The 21,857-nt window shown below is 39.4% G+C and overlaps 1 protein-coding gene across 6 annotated transcripts in view; it reads right to left on the bottom strand.

Annotated features, from left to right (window-relative positions):
• Window positions 1–4,733: 4,733 nt before the first annotated feature.
• The window catches only part of ODF2L (outer dense fiber of sperm tails 2 like), a 41,822-nt gene continuing 24,698 nt past the window's right edge, over window positions 4,734–21,857 (bottom strand). For 2 of the 6 annotated variants that reach the window (XM_067538530.1, XM_067538531.1), the window contains 7 exons: window positions 21,564–21,674; window positions 18,465–18,569; window positions 16,877–17,035; window positions 14,989–15,074; window positions 14,742–14,904; window positions 13,634–13,759; window positions 4,735–6,057 (listed from right to left, as the gene is read on the bottom strand). In XM_067538530.1, coding sequence (XP_067394631.1) covers window positions 5,929–6,057; window positions 13,634–13,759; window positions 14,742–14,904; window positions 14,989–15,074; window positions 16,877–17,035; window positions 18,465–18,569; window positions 21,564–21,674 — 879 coding nt within the window. In that variant the 3' untranslated portion in view covers window positions 4,735–5,928. Of the gene's footprint in view, window positions 6,058–13,633; window positions 13,760–13,809; window positions 13,947–14,741; window positions 14,905–14,988; window positions 15,075–16,876; window positions 17,036–18,464; window positions 18,570–21,563; window positions 21,675–21,857 lie in introns of those variants that run through there. The other 4 variants (XM_067538536.1, XM_067538535.1, XM_067538532.1 and 1 more) reach the window with 4 other exon arrangements.

The raw sequence follows: 21,857 nt of genomic DNA, 5'->3' as shown, positions 1-21,857 counted from the left end.
TTTAACCCATCTACTTTCTCTTGAGCCCATTTTTTCTTGGCTTCTGACTTCCATTACTCCCTCTTCTCCTCTTCCTCATCCACTGTAAAATTAGAAACTAAGTACAAGACAATTTGTTATCCCCTGGGCAATTAAGAAGAGACAGTAATGGATGTGAGAGCTGTTGAATCTGTGCCGGATATCTGCCCAAGCATTCTCTCCTTCCTTTTGTACCTCCTATGATTATGGAACGAAAGGCTTCCAAAGGAGTGTGGGTTGCACATCTAATCAAACATGGAAAGGGAATTGGGGTCCTTTCTCAGAATCAACAGACTAATTCCAGACCATTTGAAACATTCTCCCTCTTCTAGATGTCCCACAAGAGATCATACACAAATTCTAAGACAATAAAATGGTGGTATCCAAGCCACTGAAGAGAGCATACATGGCAAAATGAGGCAGATGGCTTTACTGATAATTCTAAAATTATGCTAGATTCTAGCCTTTTCTCTGGCAACTCTTCACATTCCAATAGAAGTAAGATGACGGGGAATGCCCTTTTGAAGAGGAAAGGGGAGGAAAAGAATTTTCCACAGATTTATAACTCTACAGGGGACTTCCAGAATAATCAGAAAACAGGTGATTGGAGATATTTATCTGCAAACTCCTTGCAGGGAAGGTGCAATGACAGGTGCCTTTGCAAAAAAGCGCATATACAGGAACTAATCACTTTCCTTTATTCTCTCTGATGCAAAAGATAGCAGTGAAGATTCTAGTGGAAGTTAGAATGAGTTGGATATTAATAGCCCCTTTTTAAACTTCTCTGGAGATCCAGATCTTGGTTCAAGTCACTACTAAGCATACTAATGGCCTGTGCAGGAGAATTGGGAAGGCTTGAGCACTAGTAACATATCACATCAGGCTGATGACTCAGCTGTAAGGAACTCAGTGGAGACCATATGTCTTCTATCAACAAATTCCTTTAGGAGGCAGGTTACAGAGGGAAGCTATTAAGTTTCTATTATCGCTCTGGAAAATCTCCATCAATAGATCTTACACCAGAATTTATAGCAGCTTTATGCCATGGATAGGAAACAGATAAAAGATCTTCTATCCACCCTAAACTACTAGTAATAGGCTATTTGGCAGACAGGATTAAAGAGGGCAGGGGCCCCGAGTAGCCTTAAAACTTATGCTTCTACTTTAAATTCTGTTTTCCCAGACATTAACAGATCTAAAGCATATGATATGAGCATCTTCTGCTTCAAATCCTCACTTTCACACATACAGTGAGAAACGGGGCGCTGGTGCATTCCGTCCCCTTTTATCAGAGATCAATAATTGTCAGAGCAGTGACTGAGTGCTTGTTGGCTTCCTTCGGACCACAAGACTCAAAACTCCACCTGGTTAGAATCTCAGAACCTGGCTGAAGGGACACGTGGCATGGAGATGGCCTGTCACTGGGTAGAAGGGGCGACATGCCACCCACCTCAGATGGTGCTAGATAATTCTACACAGAACAGTTTAGGCTTTGTTGTGTTAAGAAACATATTTACAGAGGAGGGAGGAAAGACAACTCCTTTGAATGACACTGTCCCTTTCGTGAGCTGCTTCTCTCTCCCCCCAGGCTCCAGCACTCAAGCCAAGCCGCCAGGTAGCTAACCTGGGTTGGTTTCACATTGACACTAACCGGACGGAAGCGACACTAAAATACAACGTAAGGAAAAAATCCGCTTCATGATGTGAAGTCACCAGAACAAGGGCAGCGATTAGCAAATACGGCTGCTTCGGTGCTAGCACGAGCATCGCGTGGCAGCGCCAGTGGCCTCGGCCTGACACACGCCGGGACGTGGGAGCGACCCCCGCAGGGTGAATAACGCCGGATCTTGGCTCCCAGAAGCACCTTCCGCCGCCGGCTGCAGTGCTAAGGTAAGTGACCCCCTGCCTCCCGCCGCCTCTGCCTCGGGGTCCGCACCCCGCCCTGCCCGCCAGTGCCTGGGGGCCCGATTTTCACCCCTTCCCTCCCTGCCAGCCGCGCGACTGCCTCCCGATGCGGGTCCGACTCCTTGCATTCAGCCACTCACACCCCTCTCCCCTGCCGGCCACGCCAATGCCTCTGGGTCCCGACTTCCACCCACTTCCCTCCCTGCCTTTCTGACACCCGCCCCTTTCCTTCCTCCCTCCCTCCCTCCCTGCCAGCCGCTCGATTGCCTCCAGGGTCCTTGCATTCACCCATTCATCCCCCCCTGCCTGCAACCGTGCAAGTGACCCCTAGCCCACAGCAGCCCCCTCCCTCAGCTGCAGTTCTTCCTCCCAAAAGCAGCCCCCTCCCTGTCTCTTGCCAGGTGGTTCAGGGCAGTTGCTGCATATGTAGCCAGACTGGCTGCTCTGGGGGGAAGAACAAGTAACTCCCTCCAGCCACGTGGCAGGAGCTGCAGTTCTTCATGCAACCCCCTCAGCTGAAAGGTGAGTGGGTCAAGTGAGGCAGCCCTTCCCTTCAAAGAGCTCCTCCATATTCTGATCCACACAATTGATGCATCAAAACCCAGAACTTATTTGGACATGTATATGTGCATGTTTGATTTTCCTAATGTTAACTGAGTATATTAGGAAAAATGGTCAATGCGGCCAACCAGCAAGAGTTGGTGGCCATACTTGGAGGCCACAAAAAAAAACCATTGCGAGAACCACTGCTCTAGGCTACATCAGCACAAACTATTTGTAAGTCAGATGTCCCCTCCAGAATGTAAAAATTCTACAGCATGCAGAACGAATGGGTTTGTATTAAAAGGCCTAATTAAAAGGCTCTGGTGAAATATATTTTAACTAAAGAAGTTTCTTAAAACAGCATAGTGTAGATGTTATCAATGTTTCAGCCTTATTTTTCTCCTTGTCTTTATACACACAACACAAACTGTTTATGTTCTTACATAGTTTAAATCTCTTGATCACATTCTGCTGGACGAATTCATCTTTGAAAAGGGTGTTCAAACTGACATGCAGAATGTATATCTTTTGCTACTCTGGCTACATGAGCTCAGAGCAGCAGACAGGGAAGGTTCCCACTTGTTAAAGCTCCTACAAGAAAGTACTATAACAAACAGATATACATGACCATGTAAGCAAGTATAGTACTGATGACCTCATAATCCTGCTTGACAATTCTTCTATAACCTTTTGTAACAACCAGAAAGACGTTCAGTGCAACTGACTTTCTCTCTTTTGAAGTGATACAGCTGCAGCTAAACATCTAAAGAATTTTTTTCTGGGGAAAAATATCAAAAGCTTATTTGAAAACTGGGTTGGAAACTTATGTCAGTAATGTTGTCATGGAGTGCCTCTAAAGATGAAAATGACAGTAGAAAAGTATATACAGCAACATTCTATGAAGACCTGTTTGACAGAGATTTAAGATAAACATATAGGAAATGAAGAACCTGGTTCTCCCTAAAGGATGATGTAGACTCTAGTGTAGGCTCTGATGTAGGAGGGCAAATAAAAAAAAATAATTTAAAGGGTAAGAGACCCAAAATTCCATCAGTTCAACATAGCTCTGCTAAGGAAAGCTGTAGTGTAACAGACCCCTTTCTAGATAGTAAAATAAACAAATTAAGAATTAAATTGGCAGTATTAACAATGTTGCTAGAAATATAAGCAACAAGCTGGAGAGAATTTTAAGAACTTAACCAGTTAGAAAATAAAATAAATCAGGCTCTTTCTTCATAAAAAGAATAACCCCAGTTGAAATAAAACAAATTATGCTTGAGGCTAACCGCCCTATTTCAACAGTGGGGGAAAAGAAACCACCATCCTGAACAGCCACAAAATGTCACCGTGGTCAGGAAAATGCAATCATGGTAAGGAGGACTTCAGACTCCAGAAAGGTCCTGTCAGAAGACTACAGATTGCAAAGATTATAAAGTGAATTTTAAAAACATATAGGTTTCATTTCATAAACTGAGTTAAATCAAATTTACTAAGCCAAGTCCTAAATTTCTTCTATCTACAGTAGTGGTTCTCAACCTATTTACCATTGTGGGCTGCGTATGCTGCCCTCTATGTATTATGTGGGCTGCATCCACACTATATAGATTTATCTGTATGGCCCTGAGGATGTCACATGAGCTGCAGCTGTGAGCTGACTAGGCCACAAGAGGCCCATGGGTTGAGAACCACTGATCTACAGTAATCTATCTAGGCAGTTATATTGAATTCTTCAGATACAATGCTGATAGTCTTACAAACTATAAGTACTATAAACTAAGGGGGATTGTCCCTGAGTTCAGACTATAGAATTCAACTCCCTGGGATGAAAATGGGAAGGTTATGTCTCAGGATATTATGCTGTATAGCAGAACCAGTGACAAGTCATCTTGTACACTGAAGGTTTCCTCCTGCTTAAGAGAGAACCAGCAGCATTGTTGATGGGTTGGAAGCAAGGTAATAAAAATAGTGTTAGCATGATTTGATTTGTAATATGGTCAAGAGTCTCCTTAAAAGTTGCTTATAACATTAAGTTTTCTTCCACAGTGCATTGTTGGTGGCTCCATATCATGAGGTTAAGTACAGTATATTACACAAACATGACATCATTTTAGTGATATGAAGACATGAATGCCAACTTTGCCACTAGCATTATGAGAAAAAAGCCAATGAAAAAGCCTCATAATAAGAAAAATACAAATAAAGGGAAGACACTTGAATTCTGTAATGTGGAAATAAAGATCATAATCTGCTGTGTATGCTGAAAAATGAGGCGGCACAAAGCCACAAAGATAGCCTCTAAAATACAAGATGCAGAAATATTAATTATAAACACATAGCTAATGCTTCATAGTGGTGGGGGAAAATATTAAACTAATCAAAATAAAATTTAGTGTTAGTTGTTTAATTCAGGGCAACCAAAAAACTATAATAGAAAGTACTGTGCTATTGACACAATAGTCAAATATACTTAAATAATTTTCTATATAAAAAAGTGTAGAGTGTACACCAGCAGAATAATACCGCATAAACCATTAGCTTGTTGAAATGGATATCTAATTGCAAAGAAAAAAAGAAAAGCACTGATGCACCATACAATATTTCACTGTTTGTAGTTTCTTATATGTTGACAAAAGATTAGTTATAATGTGTGCATGGAAAACAAGAAGTAACTTCAGTTACATTTTTATATAAAAAGAACAGAATATTTAATATACATTTAAATTTATATATTGAGATTTCTAGATGTTATCTGAATCCGTTATATTTTAAAAACTATATCACAATTCTGTAATAATATTTTATACTATTGCTATAGAAAACCAACTTCCATAATCAGGACTTTCCTTCATCTTGGCCCCAGTTCATCTAAGTACTTAAGCATGTGATTCGTTTTAGGCACATGAGAATCCCATTGACTTCAAATAAAGTATCCATGTGCTTAAAATTAGGGACATTCTTAAATATCTTGCTGAATTGGGACCATTATCAGGAGGCATGTCACCACATTTAGAGCTTCCATATAATATATAATTTTAAGGGATTTTCTTTCAATTATTTATTACATTTACAGAATATTAAGAATAGGATTTCTATTACTATCATGGTAGCTGGAGTGCAAACTGAATCCAGCTGGATTTCTACAGCAACGGAAGTACAGTGAATAACAGGAACACTTATCTTTCATTGAGATAGTGCATTTCTTGAACAATAGTGAAAGGAAAAACTGCACAATCTTTTCAGATTAGTAATGCCATGTAAACATTCAGAACATGATCATCATACATCAGGGTAGGACCCAATTCTGCAAAACTTGGAATGAGGATTTCCCTATGAAGCCCTAATGACATAGGGTTCAATCCAGCAAAGTGTCCTCAACTTCCATTGACTTTACTGAGAGTTAAGGTCACTGAGCACTTTAAGTAATAAGGGCCAAATCTTGTAAAGTATTTTACATTAAAGAAATCAGCCAAACATTGTTACATATGAGGTTTTCAAAAACTGTACATAATTCTGGATGCTGTGGTTCTGGTTTTCTGATTTTTGTAGATTGTTCTCTAATTCTTTCAAACATACTTCCTGATGTTTCTCACTCTAAGAAAAAGAGGGAAATGGGCTGAAAGTTAGGAATAAAATACAAAATAAAAATACAATAAGATTTGTACTCCAAGTTTATAACCCTGTCCATGATTCCCTAAATTTTTAGTTAACTCCACACAAATGCATGACATCAAAATGACCCCAAAATCTTAAACATACACAGTATGTCCCCTGAGCCCAAATTAATCTGTCTGAATAATGTTATACTCTTTTTTAAAAAAAAAAGCGTAAGTCCTGGAATGTCCTTTACAGCAACTGTCCAACCTTTTGCATTTCCATCATTAAAGATTTGTGGCACCTTAATTTCATTACAAACTCGAAACTCTCATGCTGATTATTTTTAAGATAACATCAGTTACTGATCTCTAATGCAGCCTGATTTTTGTTGCCTACGTTACCCTTTAAAATAAAGGGTTATTGATAACACAGTTTATTTGTTTATTAGATCCATATATGGAAGTCACAGATAATTTATTACATTAACAATAGTCATTTTTTGGATTTCCTTTTATGCCCATCACAACATGATTTCAGATGTGAGTTGCTTTCCTAAATTTGTTAGAGTCAATTCTAACATTATTTCATCTAATCAGGTTAAAGTGAAGTAAAGAAAAATTACCTTCTTGAACCATGCCCTGTTTCTAGCATCATTACACCAACAGGAATAGAACAATGTGATTTTTGTTTTTCCTTTCCATAATGTATTCCCAATGTTATGAATATGTAACTGGAGAAGGCAAACAATGTTTATGTTCTGTGTTTGCTCAGAATAACTCTCCCTTCAGACATAAATAATTCTCTTTTCATATTTATTTTGAACTGGCACTTTAAATACTTTTGGAATGGAAACTAGGGCTGTCAATAAATCACAGTTAACTCAAGTGATTAATTCAAAACAAATTAACTAGATTTAAAAAATTAATCATGATTAATCAATTTTAATCACATGGTTAAGCAATAATAGAATACCAATTTAAATTTATTATAAATATATTTCAGTGTTTTTCTACATTTTCAAATATACTGATTTCAATTACAACTAGGAATACAAAGTGTACAGTGCTCACTTTATATTATTATAAATATCTGGACTGTAAAAAAGAAAAAGAAATAGTATTTTTCAATTCACATCGTACAACTACTGTAGTACAATCTCTTTATTATGAAAGTGCAGTTTAGCAATGTAGATTGTTACATAACTGCACTCAAAAACAAAACAATGTAAAACTTTAGAGTCTACTAGTCCGCTCAGCCCTACTTCTTGTTCAGCCAATCGCTAAGACAAACAAGTTTATTTACATTTATGGGAGATAGTGCTGCCCGCTTCTTATTTACGTCACGTGAAAGTAAGAACAGGTGTGCACATGGGACTGTAGTAGTCAGCGTTGCAAGGCATTTGCGTGCCAGATTGCTAAGCATTTGTATGTCCCTTCATGTTTCAGCCACCATTCCAGATGACATGCTTTCATGCTAAATTGCACTTTCACGATAGAGGTTGCACTACAGTACTTGTATGAGGTGAATTGAAAAAAATCCTATTTTGTTTTATCTTTTTTACAATGCAAATATTTGTAAAAAAAATAATAAAGTGAGCACTGTATACTTGGTATTCTGTGTTGTAACTGAAATCAATATATTTGAAAATGTAGAAACCACCCAAAAATATTTAAATAAAATGTTATTCTATTATTGTTTAACAGTGCGATTAATCACAATTATATTTTTTAATCTCGTAAGTAATCACAATTATTTTTTTTAATCGTTTGACAAACCTAAGGGAAACCATTGAAAAGTATATTACAGACCTGATACAGGGATATTAGAGAGATTCTGCTGAAAAATGATAGCAATGACTTGTAGTCCTTATCTAAAAGTAGTAATTATAGTCGATTCATTCTCTTTGGTTTCAGCCCCAGGTGGGAGATTTGGAAGCGGAGTAGCAAGATAAAAATAATTTAGAATGCATGGGAAAGTCTCTGGTCATGTGACTCGAATTCTTCCATATAGCTAAGTGAGTTGTAATAAATCCCTGCTCTTGAGGCCTGATTATGTTCCCATCGACCTCAATGGCAGAACTCCCACTGGTTTCAACAGAAGCAGGATCAGGCTCATAAAAAACGAAGAAATGTTCAGCTATCATGAGTAGGAAGGGGAGGAATGTTGAATGCTGACAATGCTGGAAATAAATTATAAAACAGTTAGCAGAACAGAACATCCTGAATGGCCTCATCTGAAGCAGCAGCAAAGGAAATGCATGTCTTCCTTGTTAACACTCAAATAGGGAGCTGAAATCTGTGGTGGATCTTTCCCTTCCATTGGGGAGTGATAACTTTTCTCACTCAGGAGGTTGCCCTGTAATTATTCCACTAATGTGGGGGACTAAGCTCTCTTCCAGCCTCAAAGTGGCACCAGGTCATTCCTTTGCCTCCTCAGTTGGCTCTAAAATTATCCCACGCCCCTCAGAAACTTTGGCAGTATGGTTCCAACATTGCTGTCATGGGATCCCCACAGGAAAGTGCCCCCAGGTCTCCCTCATAAATAAGGATTCCAAACTGCAGAGTGGGGAGGTGGGTAAATTAGGATCTGATACTGCAAGTTATAAGCACCTTCAGCTTCTAATAAGGATATATAGTACACAGCTCAAGTAATCAAACCAGGCACCATACAGATAAGCCATTGAAGTAAATGCAAGTTTTGTCTGAGTAAAAACAGATCTCTATGACCCTTTCACTTCAGTAGGTAAAGAGACTCGAGTCCAGCAGTCTATCCTCTGGGACATAAAATTACATTGCTCCAGCCCTCAGAAATCCCCTTTACAAAAGCTGGGGATCTGAGTTGAGAGTGCTGGAAGTGCATAGCACCTTAGGAGGTCAGGCCCTTAATGTATGCAGACTAAGCATTAATTTGCTTTCCAAAATCCCATATATTCCCAGGAGGTCTGATACTACTACTGCAACTGTCCCTCTGGATCATGCCCCCTTCCCGGCTGTAGATCCTTGACTCCTGTAGAGGGAAGACAGAAAGATCTCATTCTGATAATCCGAGCCCCGCCACCCACTTCAGTTAATACTGAGAGCCAGATAATGGAGGCTTGGATAAATGGGGTTCTACTGTATTATTTTGTCTGAATAACATGCATACCTCTATACATTGGTTATGATGGATTTCTTGCTATGGAGTTAGCTCAAAAGGGGTTGTTAAAGAAATAAAGCACGCAAAGTTAAAATAATGATCTAGATAAGGAGCACCCAAAACACTCTACCACAACAGCTGTGAAGAGGTGACTCCTCGGCCCCAATCCTTATGACAAAGCTATTTTGCCAAAAGAGAGATCAAAGGGTATAATAAACTCTTATAGATGCTAGCTTACAAAAAGGGAGGGACAGAAAAGGGTATCAACAGACTGAGGCTGACACTAACACGGACACTAAGAGACAGAGATGCTGTGCAGGGCAGGCTGCTTCTCCCTACCAGAGATGGAGTTAGCTGGGTTGAGGAGTACTTCTCTCTTAAACTTTCCTTGGCAGCCTTTGTAAGTAAGACTCATGTGTTAGAATAAAGAGTAGAAACAATAAAAAAACCTAAGTGCTTTGTACTTTTGAGGAATAAACAAATAATGCTTTGTTTGGAAGACGCTTTCTTTGTCACTGCAAATTTGTTACCATAGGTCCCTGAAGGGAACCTCTTATACGTACAAAAATTGAGTTGAACCTGTTTTGTTAACATGCTTGATAAAGGGGGCTGCAGCCCAGAGATCTAGTCTAGGAGTGGTTGGACCAAGTCGTTCACCTGGAGCATGGCGCAGAAAGCCAAGCCTGTCACCTAAAGGGTGTTTTTGAGAGGCACTGAAACAGAGGTGTAGCCAGAACTGATTTTTTGGCAGGGCCTGTGGTTGATATGGGTGGGCACAAGCCTTGTGTCACAAGCAAAACAGAGGCTGATAAAAACGTGGGATATATTGCTTAAAATCTTATTGGTTGGGCCTGCTTTCAAAGTGGGTGGGCCATGGACCACCCAGGCCCACTCGTAGCTACACAACTGCATTAAAAGGGGTCCAAGGCTTAGCTCATCCTATAGCCATGACAGACGCCATCAGGATTAGCAGCTTACATAGGTAAAACCTTAAACTCTCAAGGATCCAGCAACTCAGGGAGAGATCATCAGCCAATGAAGAGTCAAGATTATTCATGTCCCCCCCAGATTTCTTTGCTTCCCCACAGAAAAATGACTTCTGATGGAGAAGCAAAGGGAAGCCACAAAAGTAGTCACACACCTCTCCCTAGCAGTGCAGGTTTGTCATTTTGTGCGTGGGAGGTCGGCGGGGGGAGGGGGAGGAATAGCAGGGCTGGGGACATCCTGGCTGGTGGCTTCTACCCTATACTGGGCTCCACTCCTAGTTCTGGCACGGCTTGGGGCTAGGGAGAAGAGGACTTCCTCTTCCCCTGCAAGGAGCAGCCGGGGCTGGGTCACACCCACCCCCCAAGAAACCTCCCTCAGCTGGAGAAAGCTCTGCATTCCCCCCATTTCAGCTATGAGAGGAGGGGTCACTGTACGGGGAGCTGCTCCCCCATCCACCCAACTCCTGCACCCAGAACTGCCTGTATCTGAGCTCCCAGCCTGCCGAGCCTCACCCCCTGCATCTGGGAATCTCCTTGCACCCAGACTCTGCCACTAAGCCTTGACCTCTACTCCTGCACCCAGATAAACCCTCCTGAGATCCCCGCACTTGAACCCCCACCCCAACACCCCCCACCCCCTTGCACCTGGACCCCTCTGATGAGCCCTCCACACCAGGATCCCCATTTCACAGAGCCACAATCAGCTGTGCCCAGACCTCCATCCCACCAAGCCCCGCTCCCCCAGCACCTAGATCCACATCCCACTGAGCCCCTCCATCTTCACCGGGACCCCCTGCAGAGTCCCATTCCTTCTGCACCCAGAACCTCCCACCACGCCACCCACACCCAAATTGCCCCCCCTTACATTAAGCACCTCCACCCTTGGCCTGCTTGCCCCACATCTGGATTGGGGACCAGAGCTGGGCATGTGTGCGAGACTCTGTCCCGCTATCTTGGTGTGCCTGGTGTGGAGGGGCAGGGCCCTGGGGTGTTTCTGGGGCAGGCCTGGAATTTGTGCTGTGTCAGGGTCGGGAGCACCCTCACTGCCGAGCCCATGTCCAGGGGCAAGGTGGGGAGGAGCTACAAGGTGATCTCCCACCTCCGGGCAGCCATTGGCCTGTGCTTCCCACTGCTGGAGTCTCCACATTTATTTACTGACAAATAAAATATGTAAAATTTTGCAGAATTTTTATTTTTTTGGTGCAGATTTCCCTCAGGAGTACAAGATGAATAATACTAATACAACATAAAATTGGAATCAGAATGCTCCAGGAGCTTCTATTTTGAATAAAATAGAAAAAAAATTGTTGTGCAACCTGCATGCTCATGAAAACCATTAAAATATAGGGATACAAATTGCGTGTCAGGCTGATATGGAGGGATACTTGTTAGTCACAACTCCACAGGTAAGTTACCATCCTCATTTAAAAACTATATAGACTCCCCCTCCAGTCAACAGTTTTAACTGTTGGTATAGTCACACATTGCTATACTTCTTTATAAAAGTTGCCCATGGAAACATGACAAATTGGAAAGATGTATCAAAAATATTTACATGGTAGTTCAATAACAAAAATTCACTGACTACACAAGGATGAACAGAGAGCAAACAAAAAAGCCAACCACGGTCTCTGTCTCAAACTTGGAAACCTCTAACAAATGTCACAGAAATATCCAAAGTAGCACAATAAATAAATTGTCTCTGCAATACTGCTTATCTTTGTCAGCAATGACCCTTTCCATCCTTATTGTATTATTTCTATCCCTTGTCAATTTTTTAAAAATTTTTTATAAATAAAGAGAAATCAAAACGATTCTGTGATGCTAGGGAGACCTATGCCATCCTTTTCCCCCTCCAATCTTCTAGGGGGGTTAAATAAAATTTCCTGTGAATCTTAAATCAGAGTTCATGCTAGAAGAAGAAAAAGGCCAGTTCAGAATGTAAAAAGGACCTCTGCCTCTAGATAATCAGGTGTAGCCAGAGCTCCTTTTGACCATATGCCACCTTCAATTTAGCAGGAATTCATCTCCCCCAAAAGTCTATGAAGATTCATGTAATTTTCATACATCTTATGAAGGATCGGAGAGAAAAATTAACTTTTTGTTGTTGTTGTTTTTAAAATTAAGGGGAAAACATTTCATTACCTTTGTGGTGTTTATGTGGCTGTTGGCAGAAAACACCATACCAACAACATTCTTCTCAGATATAAGGAACATCTCTTTCAGGAGAGCTTCGTCCCCATTCCCTGACCAAAGGTTACTTGCAAGTCTACCTTGCAAATTAATCGGTCAGAGAGAATATTTTCTTTCTAAGCAAAACACTTATGAAATATGATTAATTAGACACAGTCCAATTCAATCTGCAAGTTTACTGAGTGGTGGTGGTGGTGGTGGTGGTGGTGGTGGTGGGGGGGGGGGGGGGGGGGGGGGGGAGGAGACAAGACAATCCATTCTGCTTGTTGTAGTAAAATGTTTGCTCTAAACATTTGTCTGAAATAGACCTAAATGGAAGGAGATCAGACGCCCAATTCTGATTTGACACCAGTTTTATATCTGTAACTACAGACTGCAGTTAAGTTAAACCTGATTTACAGCACTACAGGGTCAGAATAAAGCCCCCGGTCTCTGAAACCTTCTGTACCTCTTTGAGTACTGTTGTCACTAGCCTGATGCCATGAAATCTAGGGCCAATCTAGGTATTTTGAATACCTAAAATTAAGCATCTAGGATCCAATTTTTAAAGACTAGAGGATTTAGACATGCCTTTCATTAATGGAAAATGTGCTGAAATCCCTAGATTGTTTGAAAATTCATACTTTGGCATCTATGAAGGTAGCCTGATTTTCAAAAGGTGCCAAGTGAACAATTCCCTATCAGCAGGGCCCCAGTTCAAGAAGGTAAGTATCAACGTGACAGCTCTAGGATCTGCAAATGCTTGAAACCTTTGAAAATTAGGGCACTTATTTAGATTCCTATTTAAGGATATGGGTGCCTAACTTAAGCACCAATGATTGAAAATGTTGGCATAGATTCCTGGTAGGATCAGATTCTTTTACCAGCTCAGAAAAACATTATCCACTTCACTAAGTAGGTATGGACCTGTTACCCATTTGTTTGTGTTTGCGTGAGCCTTTAGAATAAGGCCCAGCCCAAGTGGCAATTTGGGCTTAATAAGGGATCTTAGCACAATAGACTTCCTGCACTAATGTAGGACAATGGATTAGGTATCCTGGAGATCTTTTCTTAACCAGTCATCTGTAATTCTATGCACAAAATATGCAGTCTTTCTGATAGCTTTATGTTAACTGAATTATGTTAACTGACTCTGTGCCCCAAACTATGTACAAATTAATTTAGAAATATATTCATCTATTTAAAACACTTTAGTGTACGTAGTGATTAACATAGCTAAGCAGTTTATGATCAATGTCAGTAAAATGATAGATACTCACACTGTTTAATTTGCAGACAAGTCGCTTTTGTTCCTCTCGTCTTTCTCTTAATTCGGTTTCAAGAGCCAATATTTTTGTTTGAAGGGCTTGCTCCTTGGACAACATTTTTTCCACCTCTTCAGACTCCTGTAATGGTAATTATACAGATTTTTGTTCTATCATTACATCTACACCTGCATTTGAAGCCCAAAACAACAAATAATTATTTTAAACTATTTCATACCACTGATCATCTCTTCCATATTTGTCTCTCATAATCCTCCTTCTAGTCCCCACTAATTATCAATCATCTTGCGCATACACAGGATACATTCTGATTTAAAATGAAATAAGTTGTATCATAGGAAAATACTATAGGAATGAATAATGGAAAAAAATTTGATGACTCATCTGTGAATCTGTCCTGAACTGACAGTCAAAATCAGTCAATATTACTAGAATATAAGAACAATCATAAAATTGTACAGTCTATTTTACTTGTAGTTAATTTAAGGGGGACATTATCACTTCAGATATATATTTCAGATTGTACTGCAGTAATTACTTGTGTTCTAAGGTCCTACACTTCTTTGCCTATTTGTTTATTGCTTAAATCTTTCCTTTCTGTTCATGGCTACATAAAAACTTGTAAATTTTAAATGTGGAAAGTCCTTTTGCAAAATTAGAAAGGCTCAGTATCAAAGTCCTTGTGGGCTGCCTATTTCAAAAGGGAAAAGAAAATGAAAAAAGGCAAGCTGAAACTTTTGATCAGAAATTCTGTCACTTCTGCAGGTTTAAATATTGGGTGACTGAAGCTCTTTATGTGGTTTGAAGGAAAGACATTCTTTGTGTAAAGATGAAAGACAAAATCTTGGCCCCATTAAAGTCAATGGGAGTTTTGCCATCAACTTCAATAGGGCCAGGAAATCGAAAATTCTTATTATTTATTCAGTCAAAACTCCCATTGACCTATATTTCCACACAGTCCTGTATGTATGGAATGATCTACCTTTCTTGATTTGTCTGGACATCACACCTCCTCAAGCTCCTTGTTCTTTTCCAAGTTTTTCTTTATTTAAAAATGGGGAAAACTGAAATCAAATTTAGAAACATATTAGACCCTGGATACCTTTTTTCTTCCTTCTTCCAAAGCAGCCTCCAACTGTCTGGCTAAAGCATCATATTCTGCTAATTTCTCTTTAAGCTGCAATTTACTGAGTTGAAGATTCTCTTCTTGGTTTTCCAGCTGACTTGCAAGTTCTTCATTTTGTATGTCCATCTTTTTGAACTGTCTTTATACAAAACAGATACATACATGAAATTTGATTGTGAGGAGAAAAATGTAAAATTGAGTAGTAGTCAGATATCACATTTACCTTTTAAGATATTCGTATTTCTTCTGAATGTTACAGTTTTCCTCTTCAAAAGAATAGTTTCGCAAGAACCTGTTGTTGTCATCCATCTGTGAAAACGATGATTCGATTCTATTTAATGGAGCTTTGTGCAGGACATTATAAGCCAAATCAAGCTTGCCTTATGCAAGCTGTCCTATTAAAATCATTGGGTCTACTTCATCATGGCAAGCAGTATTTGACCTACATTTGAAGCAAATAAAATACAACTAAATAGCAAACTATAATATAAGCTAAAGACTTGTTAAGGCATAAACTTAGGTCCAAGTTGCACACTGGCTTACACCCCTGCAACCTAATGCATTTAGTAGAGTTGGGCAGGTTTAAATCAGTGCAAAATTTGGCTCATAAGCTTTTTTGTCCATTTTAAAATTCTTTTATCCTCACAGTATATAAGAAGTTCTTGGAAGCTTGATGATATTTGTTTCCTTACCATTTTCCTACATGTAGAAATGTTGTTATGCAGGAGCAGCTTAGGAGTGGGGGCTGATGGATTTCAGTAAAGCACCAAAACATTTATTTTGAAAAGAGCAATACACTTTGCAAACATATATACTAGACTATAGTTAGATATAATAGAAGAAAAGTACTGATTATTTCAATTTAAATGTCTTGCTAACAAATTAGTGATTAGATTCTGATCTCAAGTACATAATGAAAACCTGGAGAACTGACAGAGTTCCTCTTCATTTAGGCCTCAATTGAGGACAGTCTCCCTATACAGGAAAGCATGAGTTTAACTTTAAGCACATACTGAATTCTCAATGAAATGAACAGGTCTTACTTAAAATTAAGGATATGATGAAGTGCTTTCTTGAATTGAGGCCTCAGACAGGTTTAAATGAGAGCAGAATCTGGTCCGATATCTATAAAGATGATCTTGGCAAGAAATCTTAGCACAAAATCCAGAGCTAGTATTTTTATAGGGATCATAAAAATAGCACATTGGACCTCATTCTGTTTCTAATGATGTCACGGGAAGTTTTGCCACTGACTACCTGTCAAAAAGTGTTAGGAGACCCTTTCTGGTCTTCCCCATTTATTCAAAACACTTTCCAGAACTCTGCTGTCACCAATTATTCTAGTCCACAAAAAAGATATTTGGCCTGTCACATATATTTGTTTTTTTTTAAAAAACTATGTAAGTTTTCATTCTGAACATAGAGAAAAACAATCTTTGAAAAATGAAATTTAAATAAAAAATAGCAAGAAAAACCTGTTCAGGCTCTTAGAGGTATTGCAAATAAGAGTGATTAAAAATTAAAAGTTACTTCTTTTTTAGAAGTCTGAAGTAAGCTTTTCGTATATTTAAAAAAAACAGAATATAATTTACTGCTTTGAATTTTATGATTTATAGCTATTTCCTTGAACATATTTTGCCCAACTTATAAATTAGGCATTACAATATCATTTTTTAAAAATAGAGTATTTTCATTAAATGAAAAGATCCAGAGGTTCTAATTGCTCCATTAGATATAAGTGTATCCTTTAGAACTGGACAGTATGCTAACAAGACTTTCTGGGATTCAACTGGGGATTCATGTTTAATATACCTAATTATTCAAAAGGGAAGAGGTTTCACTTATTAGAAAGCTCTAAAATCTAAATGCAAAGGTAAATAATACAAATTTTCAGTTAAGTACTGAAGCTACAATTTCATCTCTCTAAAGATACAGAAAAATGCAAGCAGAACATATCACAAGAGCATCACAATCACTGCACTGCACTTTTGTTCTATTAAGCAAGTTTGTGGAAGAGAGAACATTGACATGGATGCCTTCAGCTGGCAAAACTACTCCCAAGACTTACTTTAACATAGTTTAGATACTTTAAATGGTTATGCTCTAAGCACCTGAACCTGCAGCTCCCTAACGGTTTTGGATTTGTCTGCATAGCGCCTTTTGTAGGACAGCAGATTTTCCTGATACTCCTGCAGCCCCTCTTCAGCTACTTTCAGTAAGTCACGAACATGTTCCAACTCCTTTAAGTGAGTCTGCATCTGGCCCCTCACCTGCATGGTAGCATTAGGGGGAAAAAGGTATGTGCCAAAACCATAAATTAATTGTTAACATCTTCAAAAGATTTCCATAGGTTTACAATAATAATATATATAAAATTTTACACACATTTTTGTATAACATTATTCCTCCTATAACCATGAAAAACAGAACGAACATTATGGAACAAACTCATCCCTCCAGCCCTGTATTTTAGTTAGGGCTCAGGGAAACTGGAAATGTAATTAAATGTTCATGAAAAGTAATGTGAAATTTTTCAACAGTTTATTGTATACATTTTTCATTCCTAAAATTTTGATGTATTGTGGCACTGCATGACACTATTTTTCCACAGTAAGGAATGCGAGAGCTCTAAAAGCTTCTTATATGAGACATTTTGAACATGAGGATTATAGTGTAATTTTGAGAAGGCAGTGGTAAATCAGCCCCAATAGCTACATACAACAATTTTTATAAATATTATTTAGTTATGAGATGAGCAAATGCCATATCCCCATTCTACAATGAAGCTTTGAACAGTATGTGACTTGCTCAAGTCACACAGCAAGTTAGTTTCAGGATCAGAATGAAAATTTAGTACTTCTCACTGTGAGCCTCTGGCCTAATCTATAGAACCATTGTGCCCTCCAGGTGAACCAACACCTGTGTCTCAGTAAAAAAACAGGCAACAATATTTACCATAAAGGAAATACACAAATATATAGCAATTAAGTTATATGAAGTCAGAGTTAGTCAGGTAAAGGATTATCCCAACTGCATTAATTCAGAAACTGAAGTGCAGAAGGGTTCTAACAGAGAACCAGGGGACAGCCACAGTAAGCCAGGAAACAGAGTGAAGAAGCAGTGCCTCTGTGTAAATAGTCTCCAATAGATACCACTGATGTATGTAGAACAACCATAGTATCTGCATAGTTGGGAATGTTGATCCCCCAGCCAAAAGGAAGAATTTGTAGGATTACAGTAATTTCCTTTTTACCTGTCCAGCTTCCACAGATTTTCTTGTGGGAGCGGGTACTCTAGTCTAGACCATTGATTGGTATTCAAAAAAACAAACAAACAAACAAATCAGTCAATCTGAACATTCTATAGCGGGTTCTCAAATTGTTATAGTGCGGATCACACCTTAATTGAGAGTGTCTTATGGGCCACCTCCTCCCTAGTCACTGTCCTGGGAATGATTTCCTCTCCTGTTCTGTAATTCTCACTCTGTGGTGATTACAGCAATTGCTTACAGAGAAAAGTAATGTTAGTGAAGTATTAATGTATTTTTGGCATCTATTTATGTAATTTAGTACTTGGAAAACAATAAAGCCAGCACCTTACAACCATCAGCAAGTAGTTCCCAGGCTACAGCTTGAGGTTCATTGTGCTACAGAATACCATGAAACCATGTTATACAGTTTTTTAAAGTGGTCTACTTACCTCATTTCTCTCTAAATCTTTAGCTTCTGTTATTATTTTTTTTTCGTTTAGCACTTTTTCATATCTGGCTTTCAGTACTTCTGCTTCTGTTTGTAATTTTTGTACCTAGGACACAATATATTTTACATGTATATGCAAATGATACTCCATCATTCCTTAAAGCTGGAAGCATTTATGTCAAGCAACGGCCTTTCATTTTTTTAAATGCTATCTTCCCCCCCCCAAGTTGTACTGTCATTACCTGCACTTACTTACTTATTTTTTCTATCCTACTCACCACTGCCTTCACAATGGAGTAGGCAGCAGAACCACTGAATAGCACCCAGACTGCTGAGCACCTCTGGAGACTTCCCTATTCCAAGCCATGTACAGTACTCAGACAGATACAGAAAGCCAATTTTGACTTTATGTTGCCCCAAAATTTACCTCTTTGCAGAGGCAGAAACTATGACTCTACACTATTTGACTGACATCTGACTCATTCACCGTAACCCCCTTGCATCATCCCCTAACTGCAACAATTGCAGTTTTCCTTCCTTGTTCTTGGATATTAGGTTAACCTGACGAAGTCAGCCAAATCTGTAAATAGCACATGTAGTCTTCTGGGACTCACACAAGACCAAATTACTTTTCAGATGAGGGTCTCAAGCATTACCTGAAGCATTTTTTTTTGAGGAAGATTTTCTGTCCTGCAATTAAAACTCATCTAACAAAGCCCAAATAGTATTAACATATTCATGTTAAGACACACATACTTCAAACAAAAGCCTCTTGCTTATCATGAAAAATCCCACAAGCTCTGAAACAATTCACTTGAGTGTACACAGGCACTTGAGGCTCACTGCAGTTTAAAGTTCAAGTTACTTTATTTCATACGGAAATTAAAAGGCAACCAGTAGTTAAATAACATGATTTACAAGCACCTATGTCTTCCATTTCAAAGGCTTTGTTGGGGCCAAAGGCCAAATTCATTAAGTTACAAAGATATAAATATGAATTTATTTAGCCATTTCAAGAGATCATCTTTCCATGTATCCAAATTCCAAAGGTGCTCATCACTTTAAGACACATGGAATCAAATTCAGTCTTGGTGTAATGAATGTGGCCTGTTATTTAGTAAGGGCCTGATGCAACTCCCATTAAGATCACTGGATAGGCTCCCACTGACTTCAGTGTGAGTGGGACTGATTCTTAATGGTCAAGGCCAAGATTTACAAAACTGTGCATAAATTTGGGCTCCTAAATACTTATTTGGGCACCTAAATATGTGGTATGGTTTTCTAGGGTGCAGAGTACCCCAAAGCTCCTGCTGAAGTCGATGGACCACCACCTTTAAAATGAACAAACTGTACACCCTTTTTATTTAGATAGCAGTAACTGAATTTCTGTTTCTTGTGGGTATAACACATATTCACCATTAATTTTAACACGATTTAGATTTGGTTAGATAAGATCTTATTGCAGAATGGAAAATTCTGTCTCTGAAAAAATTACTATAGTGTTTCAAATGCTTGTAATAGATTTAACAGAGAGAAATACTATTTCAGTTAAAAAGAGCTTTCACATTGCAGAATATTTAAATGTAAACCCATTATCCTTATATGCGTTTCATACAAGATGGGCTCAGAGGGAGAAACTTCTTATTCTGGAACAAGTGTAATCAAGAGAAGCAGTGAGGCAACTGTAAGGTTCCTGGCATTAGGGAATGGCATTTGTATTAATGTTTTCTTTTTTCAAATTTGCTGCAGTGTGACAGACTCTCTCTTCACGGCAAATATTTTGAAAGGGCAACTCTGAATATAAAATGCCAAATTAACTGGTAATATAATGACTTATTATCAACCATGGAGAACAAGCTGCAGCTGTTTTGGGGGCAGTCAGATTGTCTCATGCCCTCCCTCACCAAACAGTAGGTGCCAGCTAATGGCATTCTACTTCTTAAATCTGCCCAGCCATTGGCTTGCACCTTACTAACTACTTAAAGTTGGATGTACTAAGGAACTACCTCTTTTCTCTTACAGCAGGCTAAAGGTTTCATTGTAGCTCTTTGCTCCATACTCTAGGCCTGCTGGCAGGGTTTAGAGTTTGTAATAAAACTGTTGCTTGGTCTGTAAGTTCAAAATACGATGAGTCAAGGATGTTAAACAAGTGTGCCCTTACACTACAGCAGAATTCTATAAAACATCTGATTCATCATGCTAAAATTTCCTCTCTGTAAACAAAGCCACATACTACAAAGGGATTGCTAAGAAACTTAAAACAGATTTATTTGTAAAATATGGGCTTCACTGGTATTTCCCTAACATGGAGACAAAATGTCCATAATGCCATATAAACAGATTGCCAAAACATTACTCTAGTGCTACCTCACTAGTCCCACAGATGTTGCCAGATGTCCTGGTCTGGTGAGTTCTTGTTTCTGATGAGTTTGGAGGCCAGAAGAGGGGGTTCAGGAAAGATCTGTTTCAGGATGGAACACCAGGACTTGGGGCTTTAGCCCTGCAGGGAGCACTGAGGGGTTCAGGGCTTCCCACGGCTCTGCTCCCAGCTTCAGCCCTGCTGGGGGTCAGACCCCGTGTGGAGTGCTGAGACTCAGGGCCCCCTGCAGCTCCACTTCCAGTTTCAGCCCCACGTGGATGCCTTGGTTCCGGGCTTCAACCCCATGGCTCCAGCTTTAGCCCTTCAGAGGGTGACAGGGCTCTGGCCCCAAGGGGAGCGCTGGGGCTTGGGACACCCAGTGGCTCTGCTCTCATTTTCAGCCCCATGGGGACACCAGGGCTCAGGGCTTCAGCCACAGGTCTCTGAGCCCCCTGAAACTGGCTCGTGGCCCCTGAACCCTGGTTGAGAACTGCTGCCTTAGAATATGTGCTACTTACTTATGCTAAACTATCTGTTTGACCTCATATTTAGCTGTGATTCTCTTGAGACCTGAGGAAGAGCTCTATGTAACTCGCAAGCACGTCTCCCTCACCAACAGAAGATGGTCCAATAAAGATGTTACCTCAATCACCTTGTCTCTCAAATAAGATCCTCATCATTATCTCAAAACTGCTTACAGAAATAAAACTGATAGTTAAGCCTTCTAGGTCCATTAGTCACCTGAGTTTTATATTGTTCAGCAAGGTTTTCCTGCTGCTTTACTTCTTCTTGCAGGTCTAAGAGCTCAGCTTCAACAGAAACAGTTTTGTCTTCCAAAGCAGCAAGTAAAGCCTAGATTAAAATATACAAGAATACAATTTTTATTCTTTATAATAGGCAATATACCTTTTTTCTGATAGTGGAAAATTATAAAATCAAAGCACAATCAGCAATATTATCTGACTAGCAATTAAACTACTAGTATTTAATTGTACATGATTACATTCTGTTATTTTGCATAGTAAGTAACTGTGA

Source organism: Emydura macquarii, unplaced genomic scaffold (genome assembly GCF_026122565.2).
Source record: "Emydura macquarii macquarii isolate MOO-44397 ecotype Brisbane River unplaced genomic scaffold, CSIRO-AGI_Emac_v2 contig_480, whole genome shotgun sequence".
In the NCBI taxonomy this organism is placed as follows: domain Eukaryota; kingdom Metazoa; phylum Chordata; order Testudines; family Chelidae; genus Emydura; species Emydura macquarii.
Note: the sequence above shows the minus strand (reverse complement) of the source record. Positions and strands in the feature narration are given on the sequence as shown.